The following is a 16,945-nucleotide window of genomic DNA, read 5'->3' on the forward strand; positions in this document are numbered from 1 at the left end:
ATATGGGTGAAGAATAAGTCACAGCCTTATGTGTGCGATGGATTTGGCGGAGACAACGACTAAGGCACATTTTCAAATCTCTATTTTTGCACTCACACTATGGTATAAAAAATATTGTTTATTGGAAGATCATAGTTTCAAATTTATCATTCTTTCATACTTCCATTTTACAATGAATATATGTTACTACTTTATCTTAAAATTTTGTTTAGAAACATGATAGTTTCACACTTTTAAAAATTACTTTTATTACAATTTTTATTTAATAATTTAATTTATATTTTAGTTAAATAATTTAATTAATTTATTATTATTATATATTGTTGGAAATCTCACGTCGACTAGAGATTAAGACATTTCATTGTATAAAAGTGGATGCAAACCTCATCCCATGACCCTGTTTTATGGGGTTGAGTTAGACTTAAAGTTCACTTTGTTATATGGTATCAGTATCATTTCGAGTCTATCCTAACGACTGTTTGTTGGGCTTCTCAGGCCATCCGCTATCGGATCATTATCAGATTACCCAAAATATGTTATTCCACGTACGAGCTGTCACTATCGGAGCGAGAGGGTGTGTTGGAGATCTCACATCGACTAGAGATTAAGACATTTCATTGTATATAAGTAAGTGCAAACCTCACCCCACGGTTTTATAGGATTGAGTTAGGCTTAAAGTTCACTTCGTAATATATATAGTTGTTAAATAAATGTAAGAAAAAACATGAGTGCCAAAATAGTTTTTTAGGTATGAAAGTATTATTTTGTGTTACATGGTGGTTGAAAATGCGTAAACAGAAATTCCAAAACCTTGGCCATGCAGCAAATATCCTCTGTTTTATTTGATATCTGCATTAGATAGAAGGAGATAGGCAAATATTTATAGACCTTCAATGAAGTTGACACCACTGTTCTTCAACCAAACATCACCTTGGATCAGGTTTTTTACAGTGAAGTGGTTGGCCTCAGCCTCAGTTTTGATGATGTGGTAACCACTCCAATTCACTCTTTCACTGGTACCAGCTCCTGGTCCTTTGTTCATGTACTCTCCATAATATAGGGTCTCCAAATAGCTTTTATGTTCCGCATCCCATTCGGCCCATCCCTCAGGGTCAATGTGCTTGTCCAAAAACGATTGCATCACAACAGTTCTTGAGAAGTTCTTCCACGGGCGGCCCAAATAAGTTTTGAAAGAGTCTATAACGGGCCTGAGATCCGCGCAGGGGGAGAGCTCACACTGTTGAATTGAAGTTCCTGTGTTCTGGTTTGGGTCTGTTCGTCCTTGGGCCGTCACCATGTTTTTCTGACTACTCATGGGCTTCCGGGCCTCTAGCTTACAGTTCTGGAACACAGCAGCAGCGTTTCCGAAGATGAAGTCAATGGTGCCCGCAATGAAGGAGTCGCGGTAGAACTGTCTGTTGGAATGGGCGTAGAGAGTGTCTTGATATGCGTCCACGCGGCAACGATTTATCACCGATTCGTCAGAGCCCACGCGAAGAGCCACTGCCTGGTGCTTTTCTGGGCCTGCTGTATTCTGAAACCAAATGTCTTGGGCTATAAACCCATCCCCAACCGCCGCTGCTTACACCAATTATTAACAGTTAATTTTGAACAGGCCCAAAATGTATTATTTAAAAAAAAAAGGAAGGTCCGTACCAACAGTAGCAGTTCTGAAGGTGCCCGTTCCGTCGATGAAGTTCAAGCTTCCGGTGATTATAGTGGTATTCATGCCGTCACCCACCAGCATCACGTTCTTCTTTCTCTTTCCGATTTCAACGTTCTCTTTATATGTTCCGCTCTTCACATGAATAACATACCTCTTCTTGCTTTTCTCCGGCGCTGATGCCACCGCTTCAGCAACCGTCTTGAAGTCACCACTCCCGTCCTTAGCCACCACAACGTTCGCCGTAATCTCTCCCGCCCAAGACTCCAACAGCTTCCGATCCCTGCTTCTCACCCATGACGGAAACTTCCCATTTTCCGACACCTCTTCCACCTTCGGATTTGGAGGCAGAACAGCAACAAGCATGGCTAAAGAGGTTCTTGCGCGCGAGATCAATTCCTGAACCTCTTCCTCCATAACCCTTCCACCTCGCTCCTCCAATCCATCCAAGCATGTTACATGATTGGTGAGCACGCTGCTGAGCCAAGTGTGTGCATCTTCAACAGAATCAGCGGTGTCTTTGGCTAGGCTCGCCTTTGAGTCCCGAACTCTTTCCATGGATAACTCCATGAGCTCCACGCAATCCCGCAAGGCAGCTTCTTCTCTTGGATTGTTCATCCTCACCCTTGTGGCGTTCGCTGCCTCCATCGCTTTCTCAATGTGTGAAGCGGATCTCGCTAAAAAAGACTGGAGCAAGCCGAATTTGTGGTTTTGCGAGATCGGATCTTGTACCAGTTCTAAGACATGTGCTAAGCATGCTGGAGTATCAATTGCGTGATCGCAAACATGGTGAGAGATGGTGTGGCTGAATAAGATGGTGGGTTTTGTGAGATAAGAAGCGATGAGAGCTGATGAAGTTAGCACAACAGCTACAGAGAGGATTAAGCATATGGTTTTGGAAACGGGTTTTCTAGGGTTTTCTAACAGAGATTGGTGTGTTGCCATGCTTCTCGGTGTGGATGTTCTTGCTTATCTGTGTTTGGTTCAGTGTTCTTATATAGACGGATGAATTGAGTCACTCTTTTAGAGTGCTGATAACATGTGACTTTTGCTTTATGAAATATCTGTTTTGCTTTTAGTTTTGCACTGAGGTTTTTCTTTTTCACTGCAGAGGACATTCACGTGCCTCGTACAAATAATTTCATGTTTTTTTTACTTCACTTAACTAATACTTGTGTCGGATTGAAGGCCTAATAGTAATGCAGCAAATATCAGTTGGAGGCTGCAACAGTTTGCAAATGTCACAATCTCTTTCTCTTTTTCTTTAGTTTTTGTTCCGGACAGATATGGATATAGACCCTGTACAACTAAGGCCTGTAAAACTGGAGTCTCTTTTATAAGTACCATTTGAGTTTGAATTTTGATCGAATAGTGAGAGAAGAAGATTTGCTTAAAAATTATTATTTTTTAAAATAATTTTAATTATTAAAATTTTTTATAAAATAATTTTTAAATTAGTATTCAACCATTAATTAGAAAAATTTAACTACTTAGTATTTTATATTATAAATTAGTCTATATTTAGATAAAATTTATATAACTAATTTAGATATAAATTTAAAAATCATTTTATACATTTTTATTAATAATAAAATTCATTTTAGATAATTTTTTAATCTCTAAATTAATATCTAATTTAATTAATATATTTATTAATTATTTTATTTTTAAATTTAATTATTATTTATTATTTTTTTTTTTTGAAATCTTATAACACACTTCATTCAGCTTTTGTTTTGGACTTTTTCCAACTTTCATCTCAATGATGAATTCTCTTATAAACAAAAATATGTTAAATAAAATATATATGCATTAACATTGTTGAAAAAAATAACTAAATTTTTGCTTATGAGAAAAATTGCATTAATTATTATTAAGCTTTTAAAAAATATTAAACAACATCGTGTAAAAACAAAGTTAAAGAAATGTCCTTCACATAATCCCACCTCAATGTATTGTATTGTATCCATCGTACATTACGTCCTTTCTGATTCTTCTCGTTTTTCAATCATCGTACTATGTTAAATCAAATCGTAAAGATATTTTTGTTTATTTGTTTTAAAAACATTATTTTATATAGTAGTCTTGAAAACATGATTTGATACATAATTTAAAAATATTATTTTAAATAGAATATTGGAATTTCTTATATTTATCACATCACTTATAATATTTAATAAAAAAATTCACAGATCCACCATAAATGTTTTAATTCAAACAACTTAACTTTTTCTTATATCTCCTTTCAAGTTACTTTAAATTTACTTTCTCAACTACTCACACAATTTTTTTTTCTAATCCAATCATGTTATTCTTTTAAAAAATAATAAAATTTATGAATAAATAGTAATAATTGCAGCAAGAAAGCTTACTTTAATAATTACTCGGAGACAAAAAGCAAATGATTTTAATACTGACATGTGACAGTGGAGTTAATTGTCTTTACCCACTTATACATGTCTAAAGTTCAGCTTTCTCAATCAACTACTTTTTTTTTATGAATGTAAAAGTTATATTCTACAAACATAGTTTTTATTTTTTTTATATTTTATAACGTAAGATTGTGTTCGATATATTTTTTTATTTCGAATTTAAAGTGTTATGTGATATCCAAATGTTAAGTTGAAGACTTTATCATCTTACACCAACCTATTCTAATTAAAATTTGTCATAAAGTGTAGATATTAAATTTAAAAACTAACCCAACCAACCATGTTCTAATAAAGGGACCAATTACTACAACTTTCATTTGACAGTACCAGTAGTTCCAAACTTAGTAAGAAATAAGCTAATGAATGAATGTATAACTGAATACTAATGAATAGCACTTACTACCAAAGACAAAACTCCACATTTCTCAATTTCTCACATCATCTAACATTTAAGACACTTCTCAATAATATTTTCTTTTTCTTGTTCTGTTTTCACATGTGAAGTATAAAAGTACTATATTGTTTTCAACTTTTTAAAAATAGAAGTAGAAAATAAAATAAAAAATGTTTTTGTTTTCCTATATATATATATAATTAATTACAGCTTTAATTAATTACAGCTTCATGGAAACATTCATTTTTATATTTATTTAATCTTTTTTTATAAAATATTTATTGAATTTAGCATGCGTGTTAATATTAAAAATAGAGTATATAATATTAAAAGTAATAGCTAAAATAATAAAATTACAGATATCTGTGTCATCCTATCTCAGTAAGTTGTTTTAACAAGTAATATATATATATATATATATATATATATATATATATATATATATATATATATATATATATAACACAGACACACATCTAAACATAACTGGTGCGTGCTCCAAGAAAAACATCCATAAGAATATTCAGGGTTTAGGGTCCTGGCACATAAGTTTATTTAAGGTTAAACATTATATAGTACCGGTACAAACCAAACCTTGGTCGCGCCCCACATAGCAAAGATTACATTTTAGAGGCCTTCTATATAGTTCACCCCTGTGTTCTTCAACCAAACATTTCCTTGGATAAACTGTTTTACTGTGAACTTGTTGGCTTCTGCTGTAGTTATGGTCTTATGGTAACCAGGCCAGTTCACTCTTTTGCTGGTTCCAGCACCTGCTCCACTGTTCATGTACTCTGCATAATACAAAGTTTGCAAAAAGTCCTTACTCTTGTCATCCCACTCTGCCCATCCTGCTGGGTCAATATGGTTCTCTATTGTCGACTGCATCACAACAGTTCTGGAGTACTTCTTCCATGGTCGACCCAGATAAGTTTTGATGGAACCCGCAACAGGCTTGAGATCTGAGCTGGGTGTTATGTTACATTGTTGAATTGAAGTTCCTGTGTTTTGGTTTGGATCTTCTCTTCCTTGAGCCGTCACCATGTTTTTTTGGTTACTCATGGGCTTTCGGGCCACCAAGTAGCACTTTTGGAAGACGACGGCGGCGTTTCCGAAAATGAAGTCAACGGTGCCGGTGATAAAAGAGTCTCTGTAGAACTGCCTGTTGGTGTGTGCGTAGAGAGTGTCTTGATAGGCATCTACGCGACATCGGTTTATGACGGATTGGTCGGCACCTACTCGAAGAGCCACTGCTTGGTGCTTCTGTGGGCCTGCAGTGTTCTGGAACCATATGTCTTGACCTATAAATCCATCCCCCACAGCAGCTGCAAACCCATGTTCCTAGTTAGTTTCAGTTTTTCAAAATTTATCACTACTCTCACAACTCACAACCAATTCCACATAGGAAAATAGTAGCTTAATGCAAAAAAGAACAAAGTTTGGTAAAAACATTGTAGTAAGCAGAAGAATGATATTTGGAGTATTATTCTACTAAACTATTATTCACGTTTGATTTTAAATCTCGTCAAAGTACCATAATTCATTTTGGGTTGATTTTTTAATATCGGGTTAGTTTTTGAATTTGAAGTCGTTTTTTAACTATAGTGTTAGTTGTGACAGGGTATGGTTATCTATGTCTCTTTTGTTTTTCTTTTGTTTTGTAACAAGTTTGTATCATCCTAAACTTTACCACATGTATTATATCTTTTATTTGGTGATAAAAAAAGCAGAAGAATGAGAAAAAGAGAGAGAGGGAGAGATCCATACCCACAGTTGCAGTCTGAAATGTGCCCGTTCCGTCAATATAATTCAAGCTGCCGGTAATTACAGTTAGATCCTTACCATCTCCAACGAGCATCACGTTCTTCTTCTTCTTACCAATTTCAACATTCTCTTTATATGTTCCTTTTTTCACGTAAATAACATACCTTGTCTTACTGTTATCAGGTGCAGATGCCACAGCCTCAGCCACAGTCTTGAATTTCCCACTTCCATCCTTTGCCACCACAACGTTGGCATTGATGTCCCCAACACTGGACTCCAAAAGCCTCCTATCCTTGCTGCTCAACCAAGAGGGAAACTCCCCATTCAGTGGCTCATCGATTGGTTCAACCCTCGGGGGCAAAACAGTCACAAACATGGCCAGAGCGGTTCTTGCTCTGGATATCAAGTCCTCAAGTTCAGCCTCCATAAGGGCTCGAGCTGTCCCCTCTAACCCATCCAAACAAGTTGCATGGTTAGTGAGCACGCTACTTAGCCATGTGTGTGCATCTTGCTGTGACTCAGTGGTTTGGTTTGTTAGAGTTAGCATTGAGTCCAAAACTCTGTCGATGGATAAATCCATCAGCTCCACACAGTCGTTCAAAGCTGCTTCCTCCTTGGGACTGTTAACCCTAAGTTTGATGGAACTAGCTGTGTTCATGGCTCTCTGAATGTGTGAGGTGGATTTCAATAAGAAAGAGTGGAACAAATTGAAGCTGTGGTCTTTTGTTGTGGTGAAGATGGGACCTTGAACCACTTCTGAGAGGTGTGCTAAGCATGATGGGTTATCAAGTGCATGATGACAGAGATGTTGAGGAGAGGATTGGTTAAGGAAGGAACTGGGTTTGATGAAATAAGAAGCAGCAAAGACTGAGGAGCATATGAGAGCAGCCAAAGAGAAGATTAAACAGATAGTTTTGGTAGCAGAATTTCTTGGCCTCTCTAGCAGAGATTCTTGGATAGCCATACTTGTAAGTGTTACTAGTGCCTTGTTTTAGCCATGCATCATTGCCCTTATATATAGGCCAAAACACTTCTGTAGATAACATATCATAAATGTTTTTTTTTATAAATAAAACACCCTAAACATAATTTTTTTAATTTTAAAAATTATTTTATCATTTTGTTTATATTTTCATGAGATTTTTTTTTTATAAATATTAATATTTTATTGGATGTAAGTGAAATTGGGTGTAAAAATATCATCACCCATAACATATACCTGCTTCTAGATTTAGAATATTTTCATCATTTCATAACAAAAAAAATTGAAATTTATTTTTTAATAATTATATTACTTTTAAAAATGAGCTATTAAATGATGGGTGAAATGTCAAAATATTATTTTTATTATTAGAGTGTAAAGATATTAATCCAAAATAAGATAATAATCTTATGACACTTTGTTAGAGTCAACACTGATTAGTAATCCTATAGACATGTAACTTCAATAATTCACCGTTTTCTTCCCCTTTGTACTTTGTACTTTGTGGATGTCACTACTCAAGAGACATGTGGCTTCAATAATTCACCATTTTCTTCTCCTTTATATGTTGTGGATCCCACCATATATTCTTTCTGTAAACCGTGTGTTGCACGTGATTTTATTTAAAAATATAATATATTTCTTATATAAATTTGATTTCACAAAATTTAAAATAATAACAAATAATATGTATAATATATATAAAAGTTTATTATTATATAACTTTGAAATTATATTTGAAATATAATTTTAAACCTAAAGTCGTACATTCTATATACTCTTTTCAAATAAAAAATCCTATACTCAAAATCTTTTTATATATACTTAAAGAATGGGTGAAAGTGTTCATACTACATTTGAGAAAACTTTTAGCTTGTGATAACATAAGATAATGTTATAAAAATGTGAGGAGAGCCTCTTTTCACATCTTATCATACGCTTCGACGTGTGGTTTGGATTAAATTTTCAAATTTAATTTTTATTATTTTACTTGTCTTTTGTCGGTAGAACGTGAAGAGCAACGACAAGTTCATGTCCCATTTGTGACATGTCCAAATGTATATAGAAACGTGGAGAGAGAAGAGAACATGTTATTTTTCACATTTTTACGACACCAATTCAATTGTGTGTAGAAGTAAGAAAAATTCCACGTACTAAATATTAGAGCATTCTCATATTATATATTCTGATATTATATATTCTCATATTATATAAGTGCGTGCAAACTTCATCCCATGAGTCGATTTTATGAGGTTGAGTTAGGCTTAAAGTCCACTTTGTAATATGGTATTAGGAGTCATTTTGAACATATCCTAACTAGTGTTTGGGTTGGATCTATCGTGTCACCCGCTATCGGACCACTATTGGACCATCCATAATATATAGTCTCACGCACGAGTTGACAAGTGCAAACCTCACCCTATGAGCCGGTTTTATGGGGTTGAGTTAGACTTAAAGTTTACTTTGTAATCAAATTCTCTTCATTTTATCATTAAATTAAGTTATTATCCATATTTTTTCATGTGATTTTCATCAAAATTCTACCGATTTAAACTACAAGTATAATTAAATTTTAAGTTAACTTTAGTTTTGGATGTATTATGTTGTTTCATTCAGTTCAATTGAGCCTTAGACTAAATATCTTTGTTTAAGATACCTTAAAAATATATTAATTAATTAAAATAATAATATAAAACACATAAACGGCTAAAAGAAAATAATAAAGACAAGTGATGTAAGGAACGTATTTTATGGTTCCATTTATTTATTTTTTATTGCTGATAAAAATAAGTATTTTAGCTGAAAATAAATTAATAATTAAACTTAAAAATATCATATAAGTATTAAATTTGAGCAATGCGATTCATATAATATATTAAAATGAAAAGTCACTTTTATTAACTAATAAAATTTTATTTTTTTTGGAAATAATATATTTTAAATTTATTAACGTAGCCAGAACTAAAATATATTTAAACAAATTTCTCTAAGTAAGTCTGTTTGGGAAAAATCAAAAAATGAAATGAAATTTAAATTTTTGTATAGATAAACTAAAAATAAGAATTTAGATAAGTTATATAAAAGAGCTGTTATATATTAATTTTTAGTTATATATTATTTATATATACCTATAAAAGAGTTTATCCAAATATATTCTAAATATTCCATCATAATAATGTTAGTGCATTCGTTGTGTCCTTAGAACTAAAATAAAATAACCTTTTTTTATATTATTTATTTTAAAAATAAATATCAGTATTGTGTTATTAATTTATTATTTATTATTAGTATTAATGGTTTATTTTTATGTTATTATTATAAAAAAAATAGCAACATATTGCATTTAAGGTTTTCACCAATTCAAAATGTTGTCCGTTGTTCACAATAAATGTAATAATGTATTGAAATTTTAAAATGTACGAGATGATAAGCATAGTATATATATATATATCATAATTAATTAAAAATCATAGTATTTTAATCTAAAATATTAAAAGTACATTTTAATTTTTAATAATATAATATTATAATCTCCAAATTATAATACATATGCAGATCATGTATGCCAAATCATATATCGATAACGTATCACACTTGTTACATAAACATAACTTTCAAGTCTTGGACAAACAAAGTCATATAAAGCCTAATACCATATATTTTTAATTTTTAAAATAATATTTAATTTAATTGATGTAATAATTATTTATTTTTTAATCAACCGTGACACCACAAAATAAACTCCTTAAGTTTAAACTTTTATATTTATATTTTTTCAGTTATTAAAAACATTTTGCAACCTACAAAATATGACGTTAAAAGTTATTCTTTTGTTTGAAAGCATATTTTTAAATTGCGTAAATAAAAGTAATAAAAAAGGAAAAAAGGTATAAAATATTATAATATTTACGATGTGTTTACATCAAGTCAAATACTATTAATTACGTCGAGAAAAGGAAATTTTTTTCTCTTTCACATGCAGAAATACACTAAGAAAGACACGTAAAATTCGGTGATAACAAATAAATGCTCCTCTGAAATACGAGATGACCATTTTTTTCTTTATTTTTTAAATTATTTTTAAAGATAAAAATATATTTGTAAACTTATATTTTTAATATTTTTAATATTTTAATTTTTTTTTATATTTATCACACTACTTATAAAATTCAATTATTTTTTTTTCACAAATTCAAAATACATATTTTATTCCAAATAATCTAACTATTTTTCAATTTCCTTTCAAATCATTTAAAATTTACTTCTCCCGACACTCACATATTTTTGTTTCTAATATGTATTTTTTTTTAAATAATAAAACTTATCATTATCAATAATTAATAATGGCAGCAAACAAGAAAAATTATTAAATAAAAATTAATTTTAGAGATTAATTTTTTTAAATTTTTATTATTGTTAAATAATTTTTAATTTGATATGTAATTAATTACAAATATTTTTCTATCAAATTTAAAATATAGATTATTGATAATTAAAACCTTGATAATTAGTTAGATATCAATTTAAAAACTGTTTTTTTATATTTAAAATGATTTATAATTTAATTAATATAACAATTAATTATTTTTTTCTATAAAATTAATTTTTTTTTAATACAAGAAAGCATGATGGACAGTGGAGTACCATAATTTCAATCCAAGTAAATTGTCTTTACCCACTTATACATGTCTAAAGTTCAGCATCTTTTGCACTATTGAGTGTAAAGAAATAGACTCAAGAAATTACCATAAATTGTAAAATCATTACAAGATTGAAGTGAATCAACTATTTTTTTTAATGAATGTGAAAAAAGTTATATTCTACATACAAACATGATTTTAATTTTTTATATATTTTATAACGTAAGATTGTGTTTGATATATTTTTTTATTTCACATTTAAAGTGTCATGTGATATCCAAATATTAAGTTGAAGCCTTTATCATCCTACATAAACCTATTATAATTAAAATTTGTCATAAAGTGTAGATATTAAATTTAAAAACTAACCCAACCAACCATGTTCTAATAAAGGGACCAATTACCACACCTTTCATTTGACAGTACCAGTAGTTCCAAACTTAGCAAGAAAGAAACTAATGAATAAATGTATAACTGAATACTGAATAGCACTTACTACCAAAACACAAAACTCCACATTTCTCAATTTCTCACATCGTCTAACATTTAAGACACTTCTCAATAATATTTTCTTTTTCTTTTTCTTTTTCTGTTTTCACATGTGAAGTATAAAAGTACTATTGTTTTTCAATTTTTTAAAAATAGAAGTAGAAAATAAAAAACAATTGTTTTGTTTTCCTACATATATATATATATATAATTAATTAATAGATGGAAAGGTAGTTTTAATTAATTACAGCTTCATGGAAACAATAATTTTTATATTTATTTGATTTTCTTATAAATATTTATCGAATCTTCTTTATAAGACTGAATTTATTATATTTTATTTCTTCTTCTTTCTTTTGTAAGGTGGAGTTGTATTATTTTTACCTTTTAATTATATTTTCTTATTTTTAACCCTTTTATTATATAACATATTGATAGTAACCTTTTAATAAGGGTTGTAAACTTGAAGTGTTCCCTTTAAATTAAAATATTTTTTTACATTTAATTTTAAATTTATGTTTTATTATATATATTTATTTTTAAACTGATTACATCAATAGAGTTGTATACAGCTCGGGTTATGAAATTATGATTTTCAATAATAATATCCAGGACTTAGGGTCCTGACATAAGTTTATTTTACGTTAAACATTATATAGTACCAATACAAAAGCGCAAACCTTAGTCGTGCCCCAACATAGCAAAGATTGCATTTTAGAGGCCTTCCGTGTAGTTGACCCCGGTGTTTTTCAGCCAAACATTTCCTTGGATGAGCTGTGTTACTGTGAACTTTGAGGCTTCTGTTGCAGTTATGCTCTTATGGTAACCAGGCCAGTTCACTCTCTTGCTGCTTCCAGCACCTGCTCCACTGTTATTGTACTCTGCATAATACAATGTTTGCAAAAAGTCCTTACTCTTTTCATCCCACTCTGCCCATCCTGTTGGGTAAATATGGTTCTCTATTGTCGACTGCATCACCACAGTTCTGGAGTACTTCTTCCATGGTCGACCCAGATAAGTTTTGATGGAACCCACAACAGGCTTAAGATCTGAGCTGGGTGTTAGGTTACATTGTTGAATTGAAGTTCCTGTGTTTTGGTTTGGATCTTCTCTTCCTTGAGCCGTCACCATGTTTTTTTGGTTACTCATGGGCTTTCGGGCAACCAAGTTGCACTTTTGGAAGACGACGGCGGCGTTTCCAAAAATGAAGTCAACGGTGCCGGTGATGAAAGAGTCTCTGTAGAACTGCCTGTTGGAGTGTGCGTAGAGTGTGTCTTGGAAGGCATCTATGCGACAACGGTTTATGACGGATTTGTCGGCGCCTACGCGCAGAGCCACTGCTTGTTGCTTCTGTGGGCCTGCAGTGTTCTGGAACCATATGTCTTGACCTATAAATCCATCCCCCACAGCAGCTGCAAACCCATATTACTACTTAGTTTCAGTTTTTCAAAATTTATCATTACTCTCACAACTCACAACCAATTCTACATAGGACAATAATAGTTTAATGCAAAAAATAATAAAGTTTGGTAAAACATTGCAGTAGTAAGCAGAAGAATGAGAAAAAAGAGAGAAAGAAATGGAAGAGATCCATACCCACAGTTGCAGTCTGAAATGTGCCCGTTCCGTCAACATAATTCAAGCTGCCGGTAATTACAGTTAGATCCTTACCATCTCCAACGAGCATCACGTTCTTCTTTGTCTGACAAATTTCAACATTCTCTTTATATGTTCCTTTTTTCACGTAAATAACATACCTTGTCTTACTGTTTACAGGTGCAGATTTCACAGCCTCAGCCACAGTCTTAAACTTGTCGCTTCCATCCTTGGCCACCACAACGTTGGCGTTGATGTCCCCAACACTGGACTCCAAAAGCCTCCTATCCTTGCTTCTCAACCACGAGGGAAACTCCCCATTCAGTGGCTCATCAACGATTGGTTCAACCCTCGGGGGCAAAACAGTAACAAACATAGCCAGAGTTGTTCTTGCTCTGGATATCAAGTCCTCGAGTTCAGCCTCCATAAGTGCTCGAGCTGTCCCCTCTAACCCATCCAAACAAGTTGCATGGTTAGTGAGCACGCTACTTAGCCATGTGTGTGCATCTTGCTGTGACTCAGTGGTTTGGTTTGTTAGAGTTAGCATTGAGTCCAAAACTCTGTCGATGGATAAATCCATCAGCTCCACGCAGTCGTTCAAAGCTGCTTCCTCCTTGGGACTGTTAACCCTAAGTTTGATGGAACTAGCTGTGTTCATGGCTCTCTGAATGTGTGAGGTGGATTTCAATAAGAAAGAGTGGAACAAATTGAAGCTGTGGTCTTTTGTTGTGGTGAAGATGGGACCTTGAACCACTTCTGAGAGATGTGCTAAGCATGATGGGTTATCAAGTGCATGATGACAGAGATGTTGAGGAGAGGATTGGTTAAGGAAGGAACTGGGTTTGATGAAATAAGAAGCAGCAAAGAGTGATGAGCATATGACAGCAGCTACAGAGAAGATTAAACAGATAGTTTTGGTAGCAGAATTTCTTGGCCTCTCTAGCAGAGATTCTTGGATAGCCATACTTGTAAGTGTTACTAGTGCCTTGTTTTGGCCATGCATCGTTGCCCTTATATATAGGCCAAAACAACACTTCTTTAGATAACATATACGTGCTTCTAAATTGATTATGTAATTTTTATAAGAGCTTAAAATGATAGTTTTACAACTTCAGCACACAAGATTCTAAAATAAATATATATAATAAATAGTAAATTTGTAATTAATTGATATAAAAAAATATTAAACTAATAGTATTAGGAGTTGTATTACCTTCTTTCAAATATAAACATTTTAAAACTTAAAATAATAATATTTTATTTATAAATTTTTATTTTAACTTAAAACTTTAATAGCTATTATTATAATGGTTAAAACTCTTAAGTCCGTTAAAGATATATGTAGATAAGAGATTAAAGCATTTCAAAGGATTTCAAAATATATAAGGGAGTCTAAATCTTACTTCATAACTCAGTTTTATGAAATTGAGTTATGTTTCAAATTTATTTCTTAATATGGTATATTTATTAATCTGATTATATTTTGACATTCTATACATTTTTATATTTATTGTTTTATTTTCTTTATATATATATATATTTAATAATTATATTAATTTTAAAAATGAGTTATTAAATGATGGGTGAAATGTCAAAATATTATTTTTATTATTAAAGTGTAAAGATATTAATTACAAATAAGATAATAATCTTATCACACTTTGTTAGAGTCAACATTGATTACTACTCCTGTGTATAGACATATATTTTGACATGTAACTTCAATAATTCGCGATTTTATTCCCCTTTGTATTTTGTGGATGTTACTCGTGACATGTGGTTATGAAGTTCGAACACTTCTCTTAAATGGTGTCTAATTCAAAAAATATTTGTTAGATTTCTGACAATTCTAGTAGGGTCTAACACAATTTTAAAAAGGAAAAATACATTAATTTTCTAAAAATTCAAATTTTATTGTATAAATTGTCATTATGATTATAAAAATAAGAATCAAATTCTTGTGAACCAGTCATGAAAAACATCTTTCTGCTCTAAAAAAAAAATCTGAAACATATTTGTGTACATAAATCTTTATTGTCAATTTATATAATTATATAATATATAGAACCGTGTCTCCGTGTCCTACATTTTAGAGTTTACGTATCTCCGTGTCCGTGTCCGTATCGTATAAGTGTTTGTGTTACACTACAAGAAAAACAACATTTAGCTGCAAAGAAAAGTGACGGCCCACTTGTGGACACTAAATAGTGTCAGCTTAACCTTCACAATTAAAGAAAAAAATAATAATAATAAAATTGAAGGTTTGGCTGACGCTATGCCTACTTAAATTTGAAGGCTTAACCTACACTATCTCTACACTATCTTATTTTAAATTTTTGAAGGTTTAGCCCCGCTATAACTTTAAAATTAAATTTAAATTGAAAGTCAAAATACCCAACCATGGTTTCATTTTTGGGGGCTTAAACTCATTCAAAAGCTTAAGCATTTGAGCAACTTAGTAGTGGAGCATTTGAGCAACTTAGTAGTGGAGCATTTGAGCAACTTAGTAGTGGAGCATTTGGAACGTGATTGAGCAGTGGAGCATTTGAGCATTTGGTATGTGATTGAACGTGACCGTGAACGTGACCGTGAACGTGATTGAGCAGTGGATCGTGAGCATTTGAGCGAGTGCGATTGAGCGATGGAGTGAGAACGACGGAGCGAGAGCAATGGAGCGAGAGTGATTGAGCGAGCGAGAGCTATTGAGCGATTGTACTCACAGTGAGTTTCCCTTCTCCTTTCTTAATCTTTCGCAGTAACCCTAACTTCTCAATTTCAGATTGTGTTTGCTGATAATATCCGATGATTGTTGCTAGAAGTCTCGGGGCAACGCTTGTGATACCTGACATCAGAGGAAACCAACCTGGTGATAGAATTTTATTTTGTGTTTGATGTTGCATCCTGTGTTTGATGTTGCATCTTGTGTTTGAAGTTGAATAAGATTAGGCTAGGTTTCACAAATGTCCATAGCTTCCAACCCATATCCACTAGGATACTAAGGAGCCACTTGCTTCTCATTCTCATAACCCTGCTCTCCACTGTATCCTTCACCAAACCCATTTCCAACACCAAACTCAACATAGAAATCATCTTCATGGTCACTTTCCTCGGTCACTTCCAAAAAATAAAAGAACCTTGGCTTCTCCAAAAGCGTATTCTTCATGATGGAAAATAAAATAGAAGAAAGAGTAGAAAAAAAAAAGGAACAGAAAGTACAACTGCATTGTTCTGTAGTTTTCATTTTGTGAGCCTTTTATCTGCTCTTTAGTGCTCAAGAACCTAAGGTATTTTGTAATAGTGACAACACTAGAGTTTTCTTTTTCAAATTTCTAATAGCATCTAACTTGTTGTTTTGGGTATTTTTTACCATTAATTTCAAAGTTATTGTTATTAATATTGTTATTAATTTCAAAGTTATTGTTATTAACTTGTTGATTACAATACAAACATCAATGGTTTACTAACTAAGCTACAGTGCAGAAGCAGTGTGGAATCACATCACAGTGTTAGCAAAAAAACCAGTATGTCCACTTCAATAATGGTTATCCTTGATGAATTGGGAAAGTTGTTTGAACTTTGAAACAAATATTGTGTATATACCTACTAATATGCCCTCTGAAGTTCTATTATGCACCCTAAGACAGGTATTAGGAGATTTGTTATGTCTAATAGCTGCTTAGTTTTTCATTTCCATGCTGTTTTTTCAAGGTGACAAAACCTGTTGGAGTCGTGGAAGCTGATTTAAAATCAAAGACCGAGCAAAGCATAAAGAATGTCAACAAGTCAGAAATAGAATTATGCAAGGATAAAAACAAAATTGAGGTAAGCCAATCTATTTCTTTTGACAACGAATAATATATATATTTGTTTTTTCTTTTAAATTTTCTACAGGAAGAGTACTAGATAAGACATGACAGTTATGTTGGGACAAGTCTGGTTATATTGTTGATTTTGTTGTTATTGCTGATCTGTGATTAGTATTTA

The 16,945-nt window shown here is 32.1% G+C and overlaps 3 protein-coding genes across 3 annotated transcripts; all 3 read right to left on the bottom strand.

Moving 5' to 3' along the window:
* Window positions 1-725: 725 nt before the first annotated feature.
* Window positions 726-2,988, bottom strand: LOC137810408 (pectinesterase-like). Its single transcript, XM_068611648.1, has 2 exons — window positions 1,657-2,988; window positions 726-1,578 (listed from the first exon to the last, which is right to left on the bottom strand). Exons 1-2 carry the CDS (start codon window positions 2,606-2,608, stop codon window positions 881-883), a joined length of 1,650 nt encoding a protein of 549 aa, XP_068467749.1. The 5' UTR covers window positions 2,609-2,988; the 3' UTR covers window positions 726-880.
* A 1,978-nt stretch (window positions 2,989-4,966) lies between these two features.
* On the bottom strand, window positions 4,967-7,248 carry LOC137810409 (pectinesterase-like). The gene is made up of 2 exons (XM_068611649.1): window positions 6,257-7,248; window positions 4,967-5,814 (listed from the first exon to the last, which is right to left on the bottom strand). Exons 1-2 carry the CDS (start codon window positions 7,215-7,217, stop codon window positions 5,117-5,119), a joined length of 1,659 nt encoding a protein of 552 aa, XP_068467750.1. The 5' UTR covers window positions 7,218-7,248; the 3' UTR covers window positions 4,967-5,116.
* Window positions 7,249-11,957: 4,709 nt separating this feature from the next.
* On the bottom strand, window positions 11,958-13,968 carry LOC137810410 (pectinesterase-like). Its single transcript, XM_068611650.1, has 2 exons — window positions 12,962-13,968; window positions 11,958-12,777 (listed from the first exon to the last, which is right to left on the bottom strand). The coding sequence occupies exons 1-2, from the start codon at window positions 13,962-13,964 to the stop codon at window positions 12,080-12,082; spliced, it is 1,701 nt and encodes a 566-aa protein (XP_068467751.1). The 5' UTR covers window positions 13,965-13,968; the 3' UTR covers window positions 11,958-12,079.
* Window positions 13,969-16,945: the final 2,977 nt, after the last annotated feature.

This window comes from Phaseolus vulgaris, chromosome 2 (genome assembly GCF_000499845.2).
Source record: "Phaseolus vulgaris cultivar G19833 chromosome 2, P. vulgaris v2.0, whole genome shotgun sequence".
NCBI lineage: Eukaryota > Viridiplantae > Streptophyta > Magnoliopsida > Fabales > Fabaceae > Phaseolus > Phaseolus vulgaris.

Excerpts from the sequence above, each read along its gene's own strand:
- LOC137810409 (XM_068611649.1), bottom strand. The coding sequence starts at position 7,217 with ATGGCTATCCAAGAATCTCTGCTAGAGAGGCCAAGAAATTCTGCTACC. Across the intron at positions 5,815-6,256 it reads ATTTCAGACTGCAACTGTGG|CTGCTGTGGGGGATGGATTT; the intron begins GTATGGATCTCT and ends ATGGGTTTGCAG.
- LOC137810410 (XM_068611650.1), bottom strand. The coding sequence starts at position 13,964 with ATGCATGGCCAAAACAAGGCACTAGTAACACTTACAAGTATGGCTATC. Across the intron at positions 12,778-12,961 it reads ATTTCAGACTGCAACTGTGG|CTGCTGTGGGGGATGGATTT; the intron begins GTATGGATCTCT and ends ATGGGTTTGCAG.
- LOC137810408 (XM_068611648.1), bottom strand. The coding sequence starts at position 2,608 with ATGGCAACACACCAATCTCTGTTAGAAAACCCTAGAAAACCCGTTTCC. Across the intron at positions 1,579-1,656 it reads CTTCAGAACTGCTACTGTTG|CGGCGGTTGGGGATGGGTTT; the intron begins GTACGGACCTTC and ends TGGTGTAAGCAG.